The 26,377-nt window shown below is 36.9% G+C and overlaps 1 protein-coding gene across 2 annotated transcripts in view; it reads right to left on the bottom strand.

The window, feature by feature from the left end:
* The window catches only part of LOC126189875 (E3 ubiquitin-protein ligase TRIM37-like), a 293,715-nt gene that overhangs the window by 172,961 nt on the left and 94,377 nt on the right, over window positions 1–26,377 (bottom strand). The window contains exons 9-10 of one of the 2 annotated variants that reach the window (XM_049930977.1): window positions 19,264–19,420; window positions 109–220 (exon numbers count right to left, since the gene is read on the bottom strand). In XM_049930977.1, coding sequence (XP_049786934.1) covers window positions 109–220; window positions 19,264–19,420 — 269 coding nt within the window. Of the gene's footprint in view, window positions 1–108; window positions 224–19,263; window positions 19,421–26,377 lie in introns of both variants that reach the window. The other variant, XM_049930976.1, reaches the window with a different exon arrangement.

Here is a 26,377-nt window from a genome sequence, read left to right as displayed (position 1 = left end):
CAGAAAAACATCCAAGAATTGATTCAAATGTCTTGAACAAGCACTATGTGAACTATTCTACTGATAAAGCATTAAATCTGTATTAAATTCATATGTATCTCAACATACCTGACATTGTCTCATCATCTACATCATTTTCATCGTTTGAGTTGTCCTCTGTTGTTGCTATTGTTACATTGTGTTCACATTCATCATTGAATATGTCAACTTCACTAACGTCCTGCTACAATGTAAAGGTGAGATATCAGCATTCATAAAACATCCATCAATCATACAGGAAAATAATATAAATATACATCAAATTTAAACAGCATTGTAGTTTAGGATAGTATTTTAATGGGTGAATTTATTTTCATTTCTGACTTTGCGTAAGCATAATTTTCTGGGATGGAGGAAAAAAAAGTGGATGGCGCAAGTCACTAAAATAACAAACTTATCAACACTTAAGGTGCTAAGTCCCAAGATTATAGGTTGTTGACAGTGTGTCAACTATACCATTGTACAGGTCTTCATCCACAACAAAGCAATATGTGCAACTTTCTTTCTCTAGGACATAACTACTATAATCTTAATTGTTATCATCACAGGGTAAAAGCTTTTGGCACCTGGGGGCAACTGTTGTTGTTGTTGTGGTCTTCAGTCCTGAGACTGGTTTGATGCAGCTCTTCATGCTACTCTATCCCGTGCAAGCTTCTTCATCTCCCAGTACCTACCGCAACCTACATCCTTCTGAATCTGCTTAGTGTACTCATCTCTTGGTCTCCCTCTACGAATTTTACCCTCCACGCTGCCCTCCAATACTAAATTGGTGATCCCTTGATGCCTCAGAACATGTCCTACCAACCGATCCCTTCTTCTAGTCAAGTTGTGCCACAAACTTCTCTTCTCCCCAATCCTATTCAATACTTCCTCATTAGTTATGTGATCTACCCATCTAATCTTCAGCATTCTTCTGTAGCACCACATTTCAAAAGCTTCTATTCTCTTCTTGTTCAAACTATTTATCGTCCATGTTTCACTTCCATACATGGCTACACTCCATACAAATACTTTCAGAAATGACTTCCTGACACTTAAATCTATACTCGATGTTATCAAATATCTCTTCGTCAGAAACGCTTTCCTTGCCATTGCCAGTCTACATTTTATATCCTCTCTACTTCGACCATCGTCAGTTATTTTGCTCCCCAAATAGCAAAACTCCTTTACTACTTTAAGTGTCTAATTTCCTTATCTAATTCCCTCAGTATCACCCGACTTAATTCGACTACATTCCATTATCCTAGTTTTGCTTTTGTTGATGTTCATCTTATATCCTCCTTTCAAAACGCTATCCATTCCATTCAACTGCTCTTCCAAGTCCTTTGCTGTCTCTGACAGAATTACAATGTCATCGGCGAACCTCAAAGTTTTTATTTCTTCTCCATTGATTTTAATACCTACTCCAAATTTTCTTTTGTTTCCTTTATTGCTTGTTCAATATACAGATTGAATAACATTGGGGATAGACTACAACCCTGTGTCACTCCCTTCCCGACCACTGATTCCCTTTCATACCCCTCGACTCTTATAACTGCCATCTGGTTTCTGTACAAATTGTAAATAGCCTTTCGTTCCCTGTATTTTACCCCTGCCACCTTTAGAATTTGAAAGAGAGTATTCCAGTCAACATTGTCAAAAGCTTTCTCTAAGTCTACAAATGCTAGAAACGTAGGTTTGCCCTTCCTTAATCTAGCTTCTAAGATAAGTTGTAGGGTCAGTATTGCCTCACGTGTTCCAACATTTCTACGGAATCCAAACTCATCTTCCCCCGAGGTCGGCTTCTACCAGTTTTTCCATTCATCTGTAAAGAATTCGCGTTAGTATTTTGCAGCTGTGACTTATTAAACTGATAGTTCGGTAATTTTCACATCTGTCAACACCTGCTTTCTTTGGGATTGGAATTATTATATTCTTCTTGAAGTCTGAGAGGATTTCGCCTGTTTCATACATCTTGCTCACCAGATGGTAGAGTTTTGTCATGACTGGCTCTCCCAAGGCCGTCAGTAGTTCCAATGGAATGTTGTCTACTCTGGGGGCCTTGTTTCGACTCAGGTCTTTCAGTGCTCTATCAAACTCTTCACGCAGTATCGTATCTCCCATTTCCTCTTCATGTACATCCTCTTCCATTTCCATAATATTGTCCTCAAGTACGTCACCCTTGTATAGACCCTCTATATACTCCTTCCACCTTTCTGCTTTCCCTTCTTTGCTTAGAAATGGGTTTCCATCTGAGCCCTTGATATTCATACAAGTGATTCTCTTATCTCCAAAGGTCTCTCTAATTTTCCTGTAGCCAGTATCTATCTTACCCCTGGTGAGACAAGCCTCTACATCCTTACATTTGTCCTCTAGCCATCCCTGCTTAGCCATTTTGCACTTCCTGTCGATCTCATTTTTGAGACGTTTGTATTCCTTTTTGCCTGCTTCATTTACTGCATTTTTATATTTTCTCCTTTCATCAATTAAGTTCAATATTTCTTCTGTTACCCAAGGATTTCTACTAGCGCTCGTCTATTTACCTACTTTATTCTCTGCTGCCTTCACTACTTCATCCCTCAGAGCTACCCATTCTTCTTCTACTGTATTTCTTTCCCCCATTGCTGTCAATTGTTCCCTTATGCTCTCCCTGAAACTGTACAACCTCTGGTTTAGTCAGTTTATCCAGGTCCCATCTCCTTAAATTCCCACCTTTTTGCAGTTTCTTCAGTTTTAATCCACAGATCATAACCAATAGATTGTGGTCAGAGTCCACATCTGCTCCTGGAAATGTCTTACAATTTAAACTATCTAATACATATTGTTCACTTTTATACCTTGTAACTGAGTAAGCAGGTTTTATGGAGAAGATAAAACTAGCTAACTGAATTCTGATACTAAAAACAATCCAACACTATGTCATTTGATGTTTGAATTTAATATTTCCAGTGATTTTAGGAAATCATTGTAGACATGAATTCTGGAGTAATTGGAACATTTGTAAATAATAAACCAATTAGACTGTTTAGCATTTGCTGATGACATGGTACTGATTGCACAAGACATTACTGATGCACAGAAACAGCTAGAATTATTACAAGAGCAGGTAGCAAAAATGGGATTACAAATTTCATTTGAAAAAACAAAATTTATGACTGACATCAAAGTTGCACCTTCTGATCTCAAAATTGGTTATAACTACATCTCTCAAGTACAAGAATTTAAATATTTATGTGAATGGATTGCAGAAAATTGTAATGAAAAGAAATCTATCAGATCCAAGAGTCCAGAAAATGGAGACGGCATTTCAATTACCAAAAAACATTTACAACAAAAAGAGTCTCTCGTGGAACTGCAAAATACAACACTACACAACAGTAATTAAACCCAAAGCTCTCTATGCATCTGAGACACTAAACCTTCAACACAGAACACTAAAAGAGTAATTAGAAGTGAAAGAACGTAAAATAATGAGGAAAATCGTAGGACCAAAAACTAAAGATGGTGTGCATTATCCAAAACCCAATGCATAAATATATAAAAATATCTCCAAAAAAACAGACACAATGTGCATGAGAAGAATCCAATTCATGGGGCATTTAGAAAGAATGGACTCAAACAGGTTAACGCACAAAATCCATACATTTTTAAAGAACAAAACTACAAGACCGAACTGGTACCAACAGACGGAAAAGAGCTGAGAGAATTAGGGTCTCCAAATCTACATGATAGAAATGAAATCAGAAAAATCACAAACACACAGGGTTTTGAGGAAGAAGAGAGAAAAACTAACTGACATACGTGGTCTATGCAATGAAAGCTAGCCTATTTGTTGTTTATTAAGGAATACTGGGCGAAAAGGAAGGCCAACAAATGTTGATTACGCGTGGTCCTAAGTTATCCATCCGCGAAGAAGAAGAAGAAGAAGAAGAAGAAGAAAATTAATGGTGTATCAACCCTCTGGAAATAACCAAATAGAGGCAGCTTGCTGTACTACCTCCTGTCAGTACTTTTGTTCTAACAGCTATGAAGGTCACTACCGAGATGATAAATCAATAATACTACAATTTAATGAAAGTTCCTTTTTATTAATTCACTTCTGGTAATAAACTATCTTCAGTCTGAAAAATGATGTCTGTATAGTTTATTCTACATAATATTTAAACAAGAACAAAATGACTGACACTCAAGCACAGGAGGGGGCAATATTGTACATTCATGTTTCTCTGCTCATACAATATTGCTGCAACAGAAACAGCTGAGCCTTTCCTTTCTGAACTCATTCACACACTGCCCATTAACGTGTAATGTTTGATTTGCTTAGCACAGTGGTAGCAGTCGTAGCACGTTTCTGTGCACTTTTGCTATCAGTATGGGACATAACACCACCCAACCATGTGACACAGAGAAACAATACAAACCATGAAAAATAATGACCATTATTATGCTGGCAGTTGCAAAGCTTCATCTACAACAGACACTAGCAGCGAGTACCTGAGATAGCAGAGCGATATGACAATGGTGAATAGAAGTGAAGTCATGGTCAAAGTCATGCTCTGATTGCTTGTTGTGATAGCTGTCCTGTATACAACTAGCTGTCAATCATTTTGTTATTCTGTTCATGATATACTGCAGTTGCAGTGGAAGTGGTGAAGATACAAAAAACTCTTGTTATAAATACTTTCATTACTGTTATCACAACCACCACCACCACCACCACCACCACCACCACCACCACCACCACATTTTTAATCACTACAATAAACAGTTTCCTTAAGAACTAATTATATTTTGATATCTGGCCATTGGAATATACATTCATTTACTAATAAATGTAACTGAAGTTCTACACAAATGGCAATAATTTATGGGCTCCTCATTTCCATAAGGTAAGATTTTTGATTAAAATCATCATCTCCTTTCTTTGCAATTTCTTTTCTGCAACTGAACAGTTTGTTGTCTCGTGTGGTGTTAAGATTCTATTAACAAATGCTGCAGTACACTACGACTTTTTTCCACTTATGTCCTGAAAGAGCTCAGAGCATAAATTAAGAGATAAATTAAAGGCTACACAGAGTTCCAGTAATAAATCATTGTTTCTACTATATTTGATATCTAAAAAGTCATTCTTACAACTTTCGAATAAATTCCAGATGAGCTCTGGCTTTGTCAAATACAGTTTCACATTCTGCCACAAGGGCTTGCAGCATTATGAAACAACACACTCTACGTGTCTTGTTTGCTTATACCCACAAACGTAAGGGGAAAATATCACTTTGACAAAACTCTTCTTTAACTTCTACATCTGATGCTGCCTTAAATCTTTCATTACCTATTGCAGACTACTTATGCCATTTATTGATTGTGTAAATTTCTGTAACCCAAGGTCAAATTAAATAAACCAAAGGAAGTGGTTTATATGCATTTTTATCCTTTGCAACCTCTGTTAGCTTACTTGAGGCAGCAGCCTGTGATATTGTTTCAGTTTTTTTTTAATCCTTTAATTATGATTTCGCTTGAGATTCCGTTCCAAGAGGTATATGTTCAATGCCTTATCATGGATATTGGAGACTTCCTCAACTAAACCACCTGGAATTGAGGCATGGTCTCCTTGAAGAAGCCTTTCATTGTGAAAGCTGTCACAGTGCTCCTGGAAAGGTTTAATCACATCACCCACTATTTGGAGTTGTGAGGCATGCCAACAGGAATTGTTACTACATCTGTAATGTTTTTTAATATTAGATGCCTCGCTTCTGAGTGAAGTGTCTCCTGAGAGAATTCAGCACCAACTTTAGTCTTCTGTTAAAAATTTCCAAGTTTTCTGTTCCAGACAACCTTCAACCTATCTAGCATCTTGACAATTAAGAATAGAACTACACATAGTCACTCTTTAAGTGTAGTTCTTCTGTGAAAAACATAGGGGCAGCTTCCTAGCATCAGACAGAGCACCCAGACAACTTATTCTATTCTTTCCAGTGACAGAACTTCTTTATAACATCATTTAATATGCTTCACATCAACTGTCACATTTGACAGTATATCAAAATGAACACACCTAGCATATGGTTACACTGTTTCCTTAGAACTATTACAGGACACTGGAAAGCAAGTAGTTTTTCATGAAATGCCACAGGAAGTCACTACACCAACATTGTTCTTAGAATAAGACGAAACAACTACAGCTGTACAGCAGAATGGTGGTTGGAGGAAATAGAGTTGGCAGTTAAAGAAAAGAGAAATGCATTCAACCAGTGGTTGAATGATAAATCTGAAGTAACAAGAATAATCTGCAAGGAAACAAAGAATGAAGTGATAAAGATAAGGATAGCAAAGAATGAAGCATGGGAAAGAATGTGTGCCAATGTCAATTGCAAACTAGGTTTTGTGAAAGCAAAAGTAGTGTGGTCAGTATCAATAGGACTCTGACAAGAGACGAATGCCAAAACCTATCTTCAACTGATAACACCAAAAGAATGGGAAGAATATTTCCGGAAATTATTAAATGAGGATAGAAAGGAGTATCTGGAGGAAGGAACAGCGAAGAAAAGGAACAGGAAGGGGAGGATTTCCAAGTTTTAAAAAGCAAGGTGAGAAAGGTATTATGAACAGGGAATAATGGTAAATCACCTGGACCAGGCAGTATCAATCTGGAGCTCTTAAAATAAGGTGGTGACAAAATTGTGAAACTAGTAACATGGTTATTCAATAAAATGTTACACGAGATTCAATATACCCATGGAAATGAAGCTGAGCTATATTAATACTATATTTAAGAAAGGAGATCACAAAAGCCACTGCTCAAACTATCGAGAAATTTGTGTTATAATACCTTAATGAGAATTTTTGAGAAAATAATTAAAAATAAGATGGAAATAAATTTTAAAACCCAGGAAGAACACTGTGGCTTCACAGCTCATAGATCATGTGAAGACCCTATTTTCACATTATGACAGATCTTAGAGGAACATAGGGAAAAATTAAAAAAAATATAAGATTAATTTTCATAGATTTAGGAAAAGCATATGCTACTGTCCTGAGAAAACTACTTTGGAGAGCATTACATATGGCAAATGTAAACAGTCCTATAATTAAAATAGTACAAGAAATTTATAAAGGTAACATATGACAAGTTAAAATTGGTAGTACACTTTCCCAGAAATTTAAAACAAGCTAGGGTCTGTTACAAGGCTATCCCATGTCACCAGCATTGATTAAAATCTATGTAGACATCAGTCTTAAGACATGGTCTTGTAAATGTAATGGGATGGGGCTAGAAATTAAAGATGGAGTTTATTTACATCACCTACTATTTGCTGATGATCAAGTAATTATAGCACAACACGGGGTGGATGCAAATTATATGTATATCAAATTAGCAATGGAATACAGAAACTGGGGAGTGAAGATTAATTACCAGAAAACAGAATACCTGACTAATGATCCAGATGACTTATAAATAGAGGGAAAGAAAATTAAGAAGGTCAACACTTTCTGTTATTTGGGATACGTTCTAGTAATGGAGGAAAAATCTGAATTTTAGAGATGGAACGAAAATCAGAGGTAGAAATAAACTCAAGAATTAACAGTGGAAGGAAGGTCACTATGATGCTCAACTCAGTCTTATGGAGCACAAATGTAATCAACTGAACCAAAAAGAAAACATAAATAAATCAATACTAGAGAGAGTACTTATGTACGGAGTGGAACTTGGATTGCTACTCTGAAACACCTATAAAAACTCAAGCATTAGAAATGGTCTTCTGGAGAAGATTAGCAAGAATTTCTAGAAAAGAGAAAGTAAGAGACGATGAAATAATAAAGAGAATGGAAGTAAGAGAAAGAATACATGATGTGACGTATAGAAGAAAGTTACGATGGTATGCGCTTGTAAGAATAGAGAAGGCAGAATTCTGAAAATGATCCTGGAACAGGAACCAGAGGGGAAAAAAGAGAAGGGACACCCTATAACCACCTGTCACCAAAATGAACAATTAACAATTAGGAAACTTGGCACAGAGGAAGAAAGTACACAAGATCGAAATACCTGGAGGGACATCTTGAGGAGATAAATTAATATCTTATGTAACAAATGTAATAATTTCTGGGTATTTGTTATGTTGGAGAATAACATTTGTACAGAGGAAAATGTCAATAAATAACAAAAATTTAGTATCAGAAGAGCTACTGCTGGTAGGTAGGTAGTTTGGATGTTGTTTCAAAGGTCCCTGGACATTGGAGAAGCAACAGAAGGTGGCCAAAGCATCAGTGACATACATGCATGCATATTTTGCAGCTCCCTTGTTTTGGGCTGCTATTCAACAACAATCACAAGGCATTGGACTATTGCTGATACGTGATTCATGGGCATATGGCTGTGGTCAAGAATAGAGATAGGAGTAAACAGGAGATGGCCATTATCTTATCCTCCCTAAAATTGTGCTTTGTCAGGTGACTGAATTTCATTTTTGTTCACCAGTAACATAGCCTCCAGAAGGTCTAGAAGGAACTGTCAACTATTACTATCTTGACTTGGGGATGTGGTTCCTCTAATGCAACTAAACAAAATGCGGCTGTTACCGTGCCATGCACATTTCACTTCTTTTTATTTACGAAGCATTTTCAGTGGCCTGTAATACAGTTGGTTTTAGTGTACAATATTTGTGTTACGTAATAATTACAGATTTGTCATTACATTACAGTTCTTATTACAGTTATTAATATTTGTTTCTACTTATGATTTGTGATCACATTAGCATCTATGTGCCATCCTGGAGTTATACTTGGATGATTTGTGAACACAAGAAGTCCGATTTATAACATTTTACAAACACATTTTGACTTAACATTTCACTTTTGATTTGGTTCATTTACTGTACATAGCATTGCCAACTGTCACTCTGTGTTTTACATTCATCTTTTGTTTGTATTGTGTGTGTAGTTTAATACCAAAACAGAACAAAACACAGTAATCAGTGGAAGTGACGCGTCAGGTCCAAATTTATTCATTGAATGCTGAAAATCGGACATTATGTGTACACAAATCATCTAAATACAGCTTCAGGATGATACATATGCACTAACAAGACTAAAATTGTAAGTAGAAACAAATATTAATTTAACATTATGAGCCCTGTGCTACAAAAGGTTGAATTCCTCTAACAAGACTAGAATAACAAAACTTTAAATAAATAACAAATCTGTAATTATTATATAACAGAAGTTTACAGGTCACTGAAGATGCTTCACAAATAAAAAGAAGCAAAATGCATACGATACAATAAAAATACCCTTTCATTTAGCTGTATTAAGCAAATCAGATCCCAAGAACACAACTAAGGAAAGTTTGATAATGGAAAACATAAAAAAGATATTACTGCCTTACCTGCTTAGCATATTAGTTTAGCATCATGTGTTTTGTGTTATTGTGGGACAATAATACAGACAACATAGTCATGGAAATACCACTGTAGTACATAATGAGTCCACAGTCACGTCTACAGAAAAATTCTCGAAGGTTTAGTGAGCATATGAAGTCAGAGCCAGCCACTGAAATTTGGGACGTATAATATTGTATACATTTATATTAATACATTGAAAGATAGTAAAGGAGTGTCAAATTATTATCAAACCAGACATGGTGTTTGAGTACGACTGGTACAGTATTATGTAGATTCATATTGGGAAAATTTTTTTATGACATGTAGAAGCCAATGCATGAAGAGGAAGTTTAATAGCTAGTGGTGTGAAGAAGGGCGAGCTTAGATTTTTGCTTTGTTTTGTTTTGATTAGTAAAATATTAGAGAATTAGTGGGATAACCGACACTCTTCTGGATTCAATGTCATGTTACTCAGGTACAGCTTCTTGAAACACAAATGTTTTTTTTTTTTCCCCTATGGTCAATAATTACGTGTTCCTAATCAAATAGTCAGGCAAAATTGTGATTAGCACCACCACTATGATTTTAGAATCACTATCTGGCTCTAATCATTCAAAGATCCAAAGAAAATATAGGTCAAGCAAAAACATTGTTGAAGATAAAACATCAGATCCATATTAACTAAAATAATTCAATTTCCTTAATATACTTTTATAAGTTATGAAACTATTTCTTTAGTGCAATTGTCTGTGCATACATATCTCAGAAGCAGACACATTGCTCAGGCAGAATGGTAAATATTCAAGGATATGTCAGCAATGATCGTTTGAAGCAAAAAAGGTCTAGTGAAGATTGGCTATGAGCACTTGTTCAGCAAAGAGATGTGTTTCACAGTAGCAAGCAAGTTCTCACAGCTCTTACAGTACGTGCTTTAGATCCCATGTGTACTGGACCTTTGTTTCTTGTTTTGGTCAATCTTACCACCTCAGAAAATGTAGAAAGCAAACATCTTGCAGTAGAGGAGATTTGTTACACAGCATCGAAAATTATGAACTGCTCATAGCTCTTAATATACACATTTTAGAACTCCTGTTACTCGACTTTCTTGCTTAGAATGATAATTTCTTTCATACCCTTGAATACTGACCATTCCTCCTGGGACACCCTATATGCAGTGATTTGTTATAAGGTGTTTTGAATAACAAATACAGGAACACAATGCACTAAGTGTATCTCAAAATACACTAATACTGAATCCCAAGTTTTAACAAGAGCATGCTGCCTCAGCGTAACTCGTAATAAAAGTTGTAATAATCATTCAACTAAGACAGTCCCACGGGGCATGTCAGATACCACTATATAAAGCTATAATGGGCCAAAATAATCAATAAATCATCCAACATACTAGTATTTGTCATAAACAGCTATTTTTCAGTTGGGAAATAGAGGAAACTGTGTGTGTGTGTGTGTGTGTGTGTGTGTGTGTGTGTGTGTGTGTCTTCTAAACCCCTAGATCGATTTCAACCAACCTTAGTACAAACAACACTTATCGTCTGGAAAGAACAGTGTTGTGGCAGCTTTGGATGACAGTTAAGATGGTGAGCTGGAACACTGAACTGTGGGTGACTAGGCTTGGGTTGTAGCTCATTATCATCGTTGTACAATGCCTTCGCTGCAGCTGTTGAATTTTGAATTTGTGTCCTTCTGGACATTCCAAAGTTCTAATGGACAGTGTTAGTATCACCTTACGAGTGGTTCAAGTGGTCACAGGTACATTTGTTTGCTAAGTTTTGAAATTCAGAAAGAAGTTGTTTTGCCAGTATGGACATATTTATCTGCCAAGTTTAAATTTGTAAAAATAGTTATAAGACTGTTCTGGTTCCCTGCGTTACTGTCTACTGGACACATTGCAGCCAATAATGAGTGCATGTATGGAAGTGTATGTCATTTCAGTTAACTAATTTTTATTCTCAGTTTAGTTGTAGAAGCCTGATTATATTCTGTGCACTGGTTACCATGCTAGCATGGGATTGGTTGTAACTGCAAGTGGCCCGGGGAGGGTTTGACTGCTCGTCCAGGTGAGAGAATGGTGCATTTTCTGGCTGCAGATCTGTAATGGTGGTACCTGAATTTCTTGGGATTAAAATCTCTAGAAATATTTATTTTCTGTTTAGTATTTCTTTAATGTTATGGGAACTATTTGTCAATGATTATACGTTTGTTTAATGTCAGTACATTATTATTAGATTGCTATTTGTGTGTTTTCTAAACTCTAATGTAAGGTATTACTTAAAACACGATTGATGTTTATTTACCAAGGTGGTCTGTGGATGTTTGTTGATGATAAAAGATTTTGGTCAATGGCTTGAATTTCTTGCAGCAATTTCATATTATGGACAGAGATGCCATGAAAGTTGTTTAATGTTAAAGTGTCTTATGTGGTTTGATGTAAAAGCAATTAAACAAATTTATATTAAGCACAGAGGAAAATATAGCCATAGACTAATGGTTTCCTTTGACTATTTTATTGCCTTTTACATTATTGTTAATATTATTGGGATTTGGTCCAGTTTGTTTTCCTTTAAATGAATTGTGTTACTAAGTTGAAGTTTTACTACTGTGTTTCTTCAGTACCAAGAAATGGAAGCTTTATTGTAATAAAGGTTGTGTTAATAAATTTAATACGAAGGTTGTTCAACTTACACCTTCAATTATTTGTTGAATGTATTCAAATGAATACTACTTTGGATTTTCTACCCTATACAGGTCATTTTAGTAGTATGTAATTTATTCACTGATGTCTTAATACATGTTCTATCATCCTGTCCCTTCTGCTTGTCTCTGTTAGCCGTATGTTCCTTTCTTCACAGATTCTGCGGAGAACCTCTACATCCCTTACCTCATTTTTCAACATTCTTCACCACATCTCAAATGCTTCAATCCTCTACTTTTCCAGTATTCCTACAGTCCACAATTCACTACCATACAATGCTGTGCTTAAAACGTACTTTCTCAGAAATTTCTTCCTCAAATTAAGGCCTATGTTTGTCAGTCGCAGACATCTCTTGGCCATCAATGCCCTTTTTGTCTCCGCTCTTTATGTCCTCCTTGCTTTGTCCATCATAGGTAGCAGAATTCTGTAACTTCATCTACTTCATGATCCCCAATTCTGATGTTATGTTTCTCAATATTCTCATTTCTGTGACTTCTCATTACTTTCATCTTTCTTCAGTTTACTCTTGATCCATATTCCATATTCATTAGATTCTTCATTCCATTCAACAGATCCCGAAATTCTACATTTTCAATGAGGAAAGTACTGTCATCAGAAAATCTTGTCACTGATTTCCTTTCACTTTGAATTTTAATCCCACCTTTGAACTTCTTTTTCTGTTTTGTTTTTTTATTTTTTTTTTATTTTCATCATTGCGTCTTTGATGTATAGATTGAACAGTAGTACCAAAGGACTGCCTCACTATCTTACATCCTTTTTAATCTGAGCCCTTCATTCATGGTCTTCTACTATTATTATTGTCACTTGGTTCTTGTACAAATTGGATATTACTCATGTTTTCCTATAGCTTACTCCTAATTTTCTTACAATTTTGAACATTTTTCACTGTTCTAAGCTAACACTTTTTCCAATGGTGCCTTTGCCTTTCCTAAAGCCAAATTGACCATCATCTAACAGATCCTCATTTTTCTTTTCCATTCTGCTGCATATTATTCTTCTCAGTAGTAACTCAGATGCATGAGCCGTTAAACATATTACGTGATATGTTTTTCCACTTATGGGCTCTTGCTATCTTTGGAACTGTGTGGATGATGTACGAGGGTTGTAACTTAAATAGTGACAACTATTTATTCACGACCGATACAAAAGAGTTACATGTTTGCACCTGTTACTATACTTTGAAGTAGTCGTCACCACCACTGTGTAGAACCTGTTGCCAGCGATGTGGAAGGCATAGTACACCATTAGCAGAGCCTGTTCTGTTGATGGTGCAAATGGAGCAGTCTACTCCCTGTTTAATCTCTGGAATAGTTCTGAAGCGAATTTCACTGTTCACTGTTCGTTTTTGGAGCATCACCTGTGACCAGCTATGTGAAAGAAGTGGCGACACCTTCTGCACAACCCACCCATCATTTTGCACGACAATGTGTGGGCACATACATCACAAGCTGTGGCTGCTCCATTTGGTCGATGGGACTGGGAACTACTGTACCATCTACCATACTCCCTGGACTTAGGTCCTTGTGACTTTGATTTGATTCCAAAGATGAAGGAACCACTTCACGGCATTCGCTTCAGAACTGTTCCAGAGATTCGACAGGCAGTAGATCACTCCATTCGCACCATCAACAGAACATGCTCTTCTAACAGTATACTACACCATCCACATCACTGGCAGTGGGTTCTACACAAAGTTGGAGACTACTTTGAAGGACAGTAACAGGTGCAAATATGTAACTCTTTGTATCGGTTCTGAATAAATAGTTGCCGCTATTTAAGTTCCAACCCTCGTATTTCTGCACGTCTGATGGTACGTCGCCAGCCTCTGTTTCTACAGATCAATCCAAATAGTCGTTTGACTGCCACTTCCACCAATGATTTTAGAAATTCTGATGCAGTGCTATCTATCGGAAGAAGGCAATGGCAAACCACCTCCACTATGACCTTTCCTAGTAAGGTGGCGCGGGTCTCCCGCGTCGCTCCCCTATGCTCTGTAAAGAAGTATGGGACTCATCATCATCATCATCATCATCTATCTATCTATCTATCTATCTATCTATCTATCTATATCAGCCTTATTTGATCTTAAGTCCTACAAAGCTCTTTTATATGCTAGCTCTAATATTGGATCCCCTATCCTTTCCATATAGACTCCAATTTCCTCTTCTATCACATCTGACAATTCCACCCCTTCAATGTATTCTTTCCACCCATCCACTCTTTCCTCTCCATTTAACAGTGGAATTCCCATTGCACTTTTAATGTCGCTGACCTTGCCTTTCATTTCACCGAAGTTCATTTTGACTTTCCTACACACTGAGACAGTCTCTCTGATGATCATTTCTTTTTTTATTTCTTCACATTTTTCCTGCAGCCACTTCATGTTGGCCTCCCTGCACTTCCTATTCATTTCATTCCTAAGTGATTTATATTGCTGTATTCCTCTCTTCACCTGAAGATTTTTGTACTTCCTTCTTTCATCAAGCAATTGTCATATTTCTTCTGTCGCCCACTGTTTCTTTGCAGTTACTTTCCTTGCACCTATGTCTTTCCGACAAAAGAACAATTGGCAGTAAGTTATTGTGTAGGTGATTACGCCACACCATCATCATCATCTGGCACCAAGTTTTTGTTCATAAACTTCAGTTATATCAAAACTTGTGGTTCTTATTGCAGTTTGAAGTAAATTATAACCCCAAGGGTTGTAACTGATTTTACAATGTGAAGCAAAGTTTACTACACGAGCTATGTCTGACATCGAGTTACTTCAAGCTCAAAGTTCGCTGACCTTAGCGAGGCGCACAGTTTAAAGTCAGACAAAGAGAAATGTGTCTAATCATTGTATCATTTCTAATCATTGTATCATTCAAAAGTTATTACCTAACTTCTACAACCAGTTGTTCCCTAATAACAAAGAAAGCAAACTGAATGCTGCTGCTACTTTTAAGAACATCATCACCAAAAAAATTCATATGCTAATGAAACTGTGATGGAGATGGAATCTTAATTTAAAATTAATACAACAATATGTTGTCATCTTGGCTCCAAAGAGCTAAATTGGCCAAAATCTGCACACTTCATCTGAACAGCACGTTTGATTTATCTTTTGTTGACAACTTTGATCATCAATAGTGCTGTATAGAGACAGCAGCCTCCGCACCACTGCTGGCACTCACTCATATTTCATTCACTGAAGCAAATTTTAAGCGTTCTGTGTGAACATGTTTATGACAGAATTAATTTGTCTCCTGTAAAAATATATACTACTGTTGGGTATCTGCACATTTTGAAGTTACTCTGCTTCTGCTCCCAGTCTCTCCTTTCTAAAATTGCCAAATTAAATCTGCATCTGACCTCAACTACCAAAGCAGCACCTGTGAATGTATCAGACAGCAATCAAAGTTTTATCTGTGAATGTCAGACTGCTTTGTATTTTCTGAATGATTAATTTGAGAAAAAAGTTTTGTACTTTCACATAGTCATCAAAATATAGTAATTATTCTTGGGGATTTCCACAGAATTCTTCTGGACCCAAGTATCTATGACAATGTAACACTCCATGCACCAAGCAGTCATCACCCATTCTCACTTGTGTGTCACATCTTCTGCTGTCTGGAAGCCAAATTAATTACATACTGAAGCAAGGCTTCACTCGGTTATATTTACTCTCATGATGCTTTGGCATCATTAAGCGAAGAACACAAATTCTGTATCATCAAATTATGCTAAATACAGAAGCTGACCTCGGGGAAGATCAGTTTGGATTCCGTAGAAATGTTTGAACACGTGAGGCAATACTGACCTTACGACTTATCTTAGAAGAAAGATTAAGGAAAGGTAAACCTACGTTTCTAGCATTTGTAGACTTAGAGAAAGCTTTTGACAATGTTAACTGGAATACTCTCTTTCAAATTCTGAAGGTGGCAGGGGTAAAATACAGGGAGCGAAAGGCTATTTACAGTTTGTACAGAAACCAGATGGCAGTTATAAGAGTCGAGGGGCATGAAAGGGAAGCAGTGGTTGGGAAAGGAGTAAGACAGGGTTGTAGCCTCTCCCCGATGTTATTCAATCTGTATATTGAGCAAGCAGTAAAGGAAACAAAAGAAAAATTCGGAGTAGGTATTAAAATTCATGGAGAAGAAGTAAAAACTTTGAGGTTCGCCAATGACATTGTAATTCTGTCAGAGACAGCAAAGGACTTGGAAGAGCAGTTGAACGGAATGGACAGTGTCTTGAAAGGAGGATATAAGATGAACATCAACAAAAGCAAAACGAGGATAATGGAATGTAGTCAAATTAAGTCGGGTGATGCTGAGGGAATTAGATTAGGAAATGGGACACTTAAAGTAGTAAAGGAGTTTTGCTATTTAGGGAGTAAAATAACCAATGATGGTCGAAGTAGAGAGGATATAAAATGTAGACTGGCAATGGCAAGGAAAGCGTTTCTCAAGAAGAGGAATTTGTTAACATCGAGTATAGATTTAAGTGTCAGGAAGTCATTTCTGAAAGTATTTGTATGGAGTGTAGCCATGTATGGAAGTGAAACATGGACGATAACTAGTTTGGACAAGAAGAGAATAGAAGCTTTCGAAATGTGGTGCAAGAAGAATGCTGAAGATAAAGTGGGTAGATCATGTAACTAATGAGGAGGTATTGAATAGGATTGGGGAGAAGAGAAGTTTGTGGCACAACTTGACTAGAAGAAGGGATCGGTTGGTAGGACATGTTTTGAGGCGTCAAGGGATCACAAATTTAGCATTGGAGGGCAGTGTGGAGGGTAAAAATCGTAGAGGGAGACCAAGAGATGAATACACTAAGCAGATTCAGAAGGATGTAGGTTGCAGTAGATACTGGGAGATGAAGAAGCTTGCACAGGATAGAGTAGCATGGAGAGCTGCATCAAACCAGTCTCAGGACTGAAGACCACAACAACAACAACAACAGAAATGTGAGAGAGATACATGATGTGTAACACAAATTCTTTGGATGATGGAATTGGCAAGCTTCCTGCATGATTGGACAACATTCAAGTAATATTTTGTTGGATATTACCTATAATTCTGAGTTTTCCAAAGATAAAAGTACAGAAATTAAATAAAATTTATACTGCCCAACTTCTTTCTTTGGTATGTATCTCAAGAGGTGTATATGTAAATGAAATCTTAAGTCTTATGGTAGCACAGCAAATAGCACAAATTTTTTACAGCATACTGGTGAATACTGATAAGGGGCACACAGAGCATCAGCAACATGAATGTCCAAGACACAATCTGTCTGGTTGATGGCAAATGAGCTTGAGAAGTACTAATTGAAAGAATGATCACAGAAATCTGGAAATAATTTCACAAGGTATCAAAAGAAGATAAATAATGAAGAAAATAGGTATGAGAAAAACGCTCAGGGATGACTAAAACAGTATACAATAATATTAACAGCTTTAAGTACAGGTGACTGAACAGTTCACATAAATAACTAAAGGTAAAAAAAACTCAGAAGAGTGAAAAGAGCAAAAACAGGCAATTACTATGATATTTACAGCACAGGTTAAATCTAAAGGTTCAGAAAAACACTTACATCAATATTGCAAACATAATTTTATTGATTACTATTTTTGGCTTACTGACAAGCCATCTTCAGAATTCAGACAGTTTTCAGTAGTCTTCATTCATCTGACTTGGCACATTTATATTATTATTCACTGCTTAACTCCAAATATGACCAAGTCAAATAAAGAGATAGAGCATATGTTCCAAATGCTGCTCATGTGCTTAGAAGTCTGCTATGATATATACCGAAATTGAAAACAGACCACTTAATATAACCACCTTCCAGACACTGTCATCTAACATCATAATGGTGAAGTAAGTAATTTTGTCAATTAATAAACCCACATGCTTAAACCACAGTCTACAGTACCAGTAACAGCTACATAACTAATGCAATAAGCAACATTCATTTACTTGAACTGTCACCTGTACTTACACTGTTCATATGTTACACTGTTCTTATATTACGCGCGTTGTGCATACATAAATGCCCCAATATAACTGCAACCTGAATTGTGCACTAAATACACTTTTCAAGCAGATAAAAGAATGTTGACATTTAATGAATAAATTTTAATTTTTTGCAATATACCTCAAATATGGAAAGTAACAGTTTCCTTGCCTATACTTAGGTAGCTATAAAAAGTGAATATGCCACACTACAACTTTCAGTGAAACAGAGTACAACAATTCAATGAAATTTGGGCATGAACTACAGTATCAGAGGCATATAATTTATGGTTACAGCTGGTAAGTTGGCATCTTTGGATTTGTACTTACCAGCAACTCTGACAGTTGCTGATGAAATGTTAAATTGAGATGTCACTTAGTAGTAATTCATATTGCCGCAAAACCATGCATTCATACATGTTGTAGGATTATTTTGGAAAAAGCATTATCGTAATAACGTCATTCCTGAATATGAATAGCAGTGAATGCAATTCTTAACATCAGACAAGAAATATGATAGCTTTTCAAAATCACTGGCTATTACACACTGAGTGAAGCATCCAATGTTATTTTTAATTAATTTGCTGCAGTGATTTTAAAGTTCTTTGCAACAAATTGTGAGAAAATCAGGGAGAATTAGGCTCTCTTCACAGCACCCTATTGGCAGCCTTAAATATATTGGCAGTGAAGATATTTTAACTATATAATAATATACAATTATAATATATAATTAAGCAGTTCAAACACAATTACGAGAAAAAAAAAACAATACAATTGTCATTAATTACCATTTACCAGTAACAGAGAAGGACGCACTATCATTTTGCATAATTAATGTGACTGATCCAAAGAGGGCTATAATAAGCTATATTGTTTGATAACTGGCAAATCAGAAGTCTCATAAGGTAAAGCATGGCTGGTCAGCACTAATTAGTCCAACAACAGAGGGAGCAGCACAGGGTAAGGAGCAGGGTCAATCTAATCTGGTAGGGATGACAAAAATTGGAATCTAATGTATTATAGATTTGAGTGACAAGAGCATAAAAATGAAACTACTAGCACAAGTTAGAAAAACCTGATGAAAGTACTTAACCTCTAAATGATGGCAATTAAAAATGTATTCATATGCCATACCTACCTCACTATCACTGGAACTGCAGCTGGAAGTATTGACAGAAGCTAATTCTGGAGCTGACTGAGACATTGGCACTGGAGGCTCCCGAGGCTTTGGAAGCGAGGCAGATTTTGCTGGTGAATTTTTCACAGCCATCCCTCTTGCAGATGAGGTACTGGTACTAGAAATAATGGCAAGGGTAGAACACACTATCTGATTCACAATATATCTTTTTGCTATAGTAACTATCTGTTTTCCCGAAAGCTAAAACAAATATCAAAACCACATATTTTAAAAAGTAAGTGTGTGTGTGTGTGTGTGTGTGTGTGTGTGTGAGAGAGAGAGAGAGAGAGAGAGAGAGAGAGAGAGAGAGAAAGAGAGATATACTGCCATTAGAATCCACCTTGTATATACTATTTACAGGCAGAAGTAACCAAGTGTTTGTGTGTACTTTGTTCTAATCAAAACAATGCCTCTGAGGTGATAGCATATATGGCTGCAGCACAATGAACTGCCAGTTTATCACTACATGCTTACTTGCCTGCCACGTATGCTTACATATGCTTATTCATTTCCCTAATTCCTATGAGACATAGCACTATCCAACAGAATGAAACATCCTTCCTGAGCTTTGTAGGCATCTGGTACTTTTGGCATCAGAGCATATGAAAAATTACTGAACTTGGCTACAAGTCATCTACTCCAGTCCCCTCAAGAACACATTTAATTCTTCATTAAACACAGTAAGTTCCTTTGGGAGACCAATCTTGAGGAGATGATCAAGAAAATCCCCAAAGTAGCCAAGTACACCCACTTGTCTTAGACCAATCCGTGATTACCAATATACTGTTATGATGTACAATTAAATTTGCTCTTTTCAGTAACGAGGGTGGTAGTTAGATCCAACCCTGGGTTTTGGTTGTTATTTTCCCCACACGAAGTCTCTTTAGCTTGTGTGTCATACATATCTCTACTGTCCTTGTTGCTAATGGACAAGTTTGCAAAAATCTGTTTCATAGCAGGGAAATCAATGGTGTGGTCAGCCCAGTGACTTCAGAACAATGATGAACCTATGCACCCACAGAGAAATTAAAACCTCTTTCTCCTTTTAATTTGTCAAACATTGTGATGCAATTGACAGACTGAAGCAGCACTCTACAAGACTCCTTACAGAGGACTCATGACTAAGGCACACAGGGTAACACAACACTTCCTTGAGGGACTTCTTTCTCCTACTCAAAACTACTACTTCTTCCTAAGCTTTTCCGAAGTCTCCATGGCATTGGCATGTTATTTCAGAAGTGGCAATGGGTGGCCAGATGCCTTTCCTGACACCACCAGGACAGAATCTATGCACCCCACGACTGGTGTCTAGTGTTCTCATGTTCAAGTGTGAGAATGTTTTCAAATGTTTGCATAGTGCGTATCTGAAGTGGGACATTTGTATCAGCCCAGTATTTACATAGTCTGATGTGGAAGACAGCCTAAAAACAACATCCAGGACAGCCCACACATCTGGTCCTCACTGTTAAGCACCAGGTGGATTCAACATGAGGTCAGCACACCTTACTGTGTCTTGGAAGTGGGCACTTTATGCACTCTGCTACTCTGTTCAAAACTATCAAACAGAATTTCACTAAAAAACCCATTGTGTAGCCACACCCGGTAGGGTTGACAATAGGTTCCAACATCTATCCTAAACAGTTAATCAAAGTGATACTAGTGTAAGTACTGGAACACATTCTGTCCTTTCCTGCTTTGTAGAAAGGTACCAGAACTGCCTCCCTCCAAACTGTCCTATCATACTGAATGAAAAGAGTCTAAGATCATTTCCTTTGATTTAATTCACAAGTTTGAAGTTTGTGGCTTGCAAAACTGTCAGCTGGGCTATCATACAGTTCTAGCCACTGCAACTTCTCTCTTGCCATTCGCACTGACAGTTTCCCACCACACATTCAAAGAGCATGTCTGTTAAAGTATCTGAGATTTCACTTCCAACTTATGTCCCCTATCACACCAGCTTCTTTGGAAAGGTAGTTAATTTTCAGTAAATCTAGTGTGTGGTTCCACATACAGGGTGATAACAGATTTGCCCTTAGGGCAAATAGTGGATTGCTGAGCATAACATATGAAATCATTATCTAGAAGCAGGGCTGCAATGCAGTGTGATATGATTACGAATTCATTAAGTGTGATGCTTACTCTACTGATAACTTGAACAAACTGATGTTTTGTAAACTTGGAAAGTATAACGTATCATATTTACTCAACTACCAGATGACCTTTGTCCTGAATTCATCATTCAAAAGCTACAGATTGTCTTACATTCACAAATTAAATTATTGTTGCCGAGTTCGACATTTTTATGTTGCATTCAGGGGTGTCTTACATTTGCAGATGAAATCTTGGCAACTGTGGTCACTTGCAGGTGAGAGAGGGAGCAGTGGGAGCAGCTTGGCCGGGCACTTATTGTTCACTTCATGTAAGAAGGCAGCCCAATTTTCAGTCATTCTGCACATCCCCCTCCACTAGCTACTGGTGACTAATAACATTCCTTCTCTTTCTGAGCGGCTAGCAGATAGTTACAGCTAGAGAGCGAGAATCTTGCTCCCACACGCTGCACTGTTGCCACACTTCGTGACAACCGAATTATTCATTCAACTATCAATTTTTTTTCATTTTTTTTTCTTGCACTAGTATAGCTGTGAATGTGTATCTTGTAAATGTTTAAGTGCGATTAATAAAAAAGTCAGGTGACTACAGTAAAAATGCAGTGCTTCACAAGCAGACAAGGCGGATTATTTACCACATTTATAACTCTTTCAAACGTGAATTTAAAAGTAGGTTTCCTACTGTTGACATTAGGAAACACAAGAACGGACTCAAGATCCATGTGGTGTCAGCTAAGAGAACTCTAATGAGAATTATAAAGGAAAGTTTCAGAGCTGTAGGAACGGTAAAAACAGTTGGTTTCGTGTCACCTAGAAAGCATAGAAATCGCAAGGAACCTGTAACACAAATGGATAGTTTTAACAACAATGTTTTAAGGTGCTTCACGTGAATAATGAATACCCGACATAACAAAAATGTGTTACAGTTATGCAGGCTTCTATGGTAAGCACTTCGCCAAGGTAAAGAATTTTAAAAGACGTTGGTTCCAGATACGTTAAGAAGAGAGTTTTTAGTTCAAAGAAGTGAACTAGGTGTAGCATGAACTATATCCCATATAAAGATTCACGATACAAGAGAAGGAGGTAGTTAAACAGTGTATTACCTTGATGAAACATGGCTCAATTAGAGTCACTCCAAGAGGATCTGCTGGAAAATGAGTGATGGTACTGGCAGTTTTAAAGTTCTCATAGGGATAGGTTCTCGGATAATTATTCTGCATGCTGACACTTCTTCTGATTCTATTTCTCAGAATAAACTTGTATTTACATGCAAGAAAATCAGCAGTGATTACCATTTGGCAATGACCGCTGTCAGTTACGTGACATGATTCACAATTCTTGTCATACCTTGCTTTGAAGTCGAAGAGCCAGTTATAATCCAGAAGAAAAAAAAATCAAGTACCAACACCAGAAAAGCAGATATTTCTCCCCAGCTTAAAAATAAAAATATTAAGCACCATATAAACCAGACTCATACCGATCTCCCGCAGCTCGTTAATTTATACTGTACAAGTTATAAAACAATAAAAAAATATGTTTAAATAAATGGAAAAATGAGATTAATTTTTTGGTGTTCGGGCAAGCACAATAAGCTGGACTATGCCTGTAAATGAGTTCATATTAGTTCTGCATGGACGAAATAGTCTTTCTCTTGCTGAGGATTTATGCTTACCGATTAATAATACTAAGTCCGATTGCCATATCCACCTACAAAATCTTGACCATGTCCATCATTCCTTTTGTAATCAAATCTTCGTATTAGCTCCAAAGTACACAGGTGGGTTTCTTGAATTATTCTGTATTACAGTACTACTTGGAATAACAACTCACTTTTTCACTAACAAAATATGAATGTACTATTTCTTCTACACACATCAAAAATACAGACTTTTTTACTTATTCTCTCAACCCAAAATAGCTACCACTGATTACTCTTTAAAATAATTTGTGTCTACCTTTGTTCATCGAGTCCTTCCTCTTACAGAGGAACAGGAAAAACATCTCATGTTTTTTTATGATTTGAATATCAAAAATACATGATAGTAGGTGCAGGCTCTTTGCTGGTCTACTGCTTCACCTTTTCTCTTTGTCTCTAAAGAAAACGAAAACATAAAAGCAAGAAATGTAAAACGTACATCGCAAAGTCACATGACAGAATGTACAAACTTGACTTCCTTGCACGTGAATGGGATCACACAGTTTAGCGTTTACCCATGTGTCACTGTCACTGTAATACCATGGAATTAATTTGGGCACAGGGTTTTGAGGCTATGTGCGAGAAAAAAAAAACCTTCAAGATAACGTACAGTAAATTGCTTGTGCATGAGGCAATAAACAATGAGGCAACAGACATCATCTCACCTGTAGCGTGGGCACAGACTGTGTGGCATGCTGAAAAGCTTCAGAAAGATGAATTTGACAGGTGATGGATATAAGCATGGAACCTATCATTGTAAATTTAAAATCAGATTGTTCAGAAACAGACTCGAATAGAAGTGATGATGTTATTACGATGTAGACTTTAAAACTAAGAAATATTATTACTTTGTTTTAAAGACTCGTGGTTTAAAAAAATGTGTTTGTCAACATATCAGTTGCATACATAATAATGAGAACTTCCAAGACTTTTCGATTAGGACTTCATATCCTTTCAATTATGCAGACTATAATGTTCTACATATTACCCAAGGAGAAGTTAAGCTTCTCCCACCATGTTGTAAACCTCTGCATTTTCAAGGCACACACTGGATAAAGCCCCAAAATGACAGCAACTGCTACTTATCGAGATATCGGTGGTTTTCAAATTCCCTGGAGTTATTCGCAGATTATGGTTAATTGTTTGCTTGTTCAATAGATTATAAATGTGGTCTCTCACTGTAATACTGAACGTATTAGTTTACACTCATAATGCCCACTAACAAAGAAAAATATGACAACTTATGGACCATTTTTACGATAGTCTTTTACATTAGTCTTTTCTACCACTAATTCTTTTTTACATGCAGTGATTACCCTTAACTATCCTAAAACACACACACACACACACACACACACACACACACAAACACACACACACACACACACACACACACACAGAGAGAGAGAGAGAGAGAGAGAGAGAGAGAGAGAGTTGTGTATTATATTTTTACTTATTATGCAGTTCAAATCGCAATAAATGGTTATTACTGCAAGCAGTTTCAATGTTGTTTTGAGAAAAATTGTACTTCATGTATTCACAAAACTGTGTCATCTCTTCTCACCTCCTGACGTCACACATAGTAAATCTGTGGAGCAGTGGACATGAAGTAGTATTTCTCTCACGACAATAGATCAAAATTTGTTTTAACGTTTATTATTCCCCTCATAGATTTGAACATATAATAGCGTGTACAGTATGCAAATGAGCCTGTCTGTTATCCGCAGCAATGCAGTTCGGCAATGTGGACTTTGTTTTCCTGCTCTCTGCTGCCGCGCATGCGCAGTCCTCAACCCCCCACGCTTCCTTTCTGCTCTGCCTCTATGCGTGGAAGCGTTGTCCTAGGCAACGCATGCTTTAGACGAATGTAGGGAAAGTAGCAGCAAGCAGGCAGCAAATTTCTCCGCACTGCCAACAATGGGAATGTATCCTGCGTACTTGCTTTTTATGGACATCTATTATGCTCAAATTGCAGCACATTTGAATCCAATTGTAGTCACAAAAGAATTGACTTTTCACATATAAAAGTACTAGATAGTAGTACACATTTCTACAGGAGATGTTAAAATGTCAACAAAAATATGTTCACAAAGAACGTTTGAATTGTAGCACAACAAAGGAAATATAAGTTTCAACAATGGTGCTTCGGCACTGTTGCTTTTGAAGGTTTGCAAGATAATGTGCACTGCTACCCTGAAGTGGTTCCAGCAGACAATGACTGTTGGTCAGGATAGTATGAGAGTGGATCCAGTAGCAGAAACATCTACACTTTAGATGCACCCTAGTAATTGAGCAAAACAAAACAGAATCGGCAGTACTAATAGTATTATTAGTAGTTGGGTAATTGGTTAAGGGACTTCATTACAGTTTAGTAGTGGTAGAAAGTAATTGCAGTGGTAGAAAATAGTTTTGGCATTAGCATTTTTTAAATAAATTCCAGGAATAAATAATTAATACATACATTTATAGTTAGCCACAAAAATGTGAAATGGCCTATTTTTGCTTCTCAGATACTAGGCTGTAATTGTGAAAAATAAATAAATCAATAAAACCTCCAGTGGTGCAATTTCTGTCGATTCAGCTGCAGGGAGGTGAGAGGACAATGCATTGCCATTCATTCTGCTTATATTGTCAGCACTGTTAAGAACTGCAGCAATCTAAAATGGATGCAAATCACAGCTGGAACTGTTGAGAATATGGATACATCAGTTTGCATTTCACAACTGATTCAAGCAGAAAATAAAACAATAAGTTTAAGTGGAAGCCACAAACAACTGTTCAGCAGAAGCAAAGATTCATTGGTGGCACAAATGAACAATAAATTAAAGAATTCCAGTTCAATATGCCAAACTTTCAGAGGGCAGAAGCAGGGAATGTTCCAAGAAAAACTGGAAAGATTCAGCAATTTTCCAACTGCACACATTGCAGAATTCAAAGCAAGTATTAGCTGATGCATCAGGATGACAAAGAGGACAGGGCTTACTTTACAACACAAAACAATGCTAGCTCGACACTTCCCTCAGCATTTGACAATATAATACTTTGTACCAGTGTCACAAAATTTTATATAAAAGAAAGGCATGGCTAATTGCTAATCCATAAGGGCAACATCAATTGGACAGCTGTTTATTTTGGTAGGTTATGAAGTCTTACTGTGAACATTAAGTGCATTAAAAGTGTTCCTGTAAGAAGTTCCAGTAATGAAAAGAACAGAATAACACTGATACCGGGTGTAGTAGCAGAAGCAAAAATGCTGGTCCATATACGGTTG

This window comes from Schistocerca cancellata, chromosome 1 (assembly GCF_023864275.1).
Source record: "Schistocerca cancellata isolate TAMUIC-IGC-003103 chromosome 1, iqSchCanc2.1, whole genome shotgun sequence".
Lineage (NCBI taxonomy): Eukaryota > Metazoa > Arthropoda > Insecta > Orthoptera > Acrididae > Schistocerca > Schistocerca cancellata.
The sequence above is the reverse complement of the archived record's forward strand: the minus strand, read 5'-3'. Positions and strand labels throughout refer to the sequence as shown.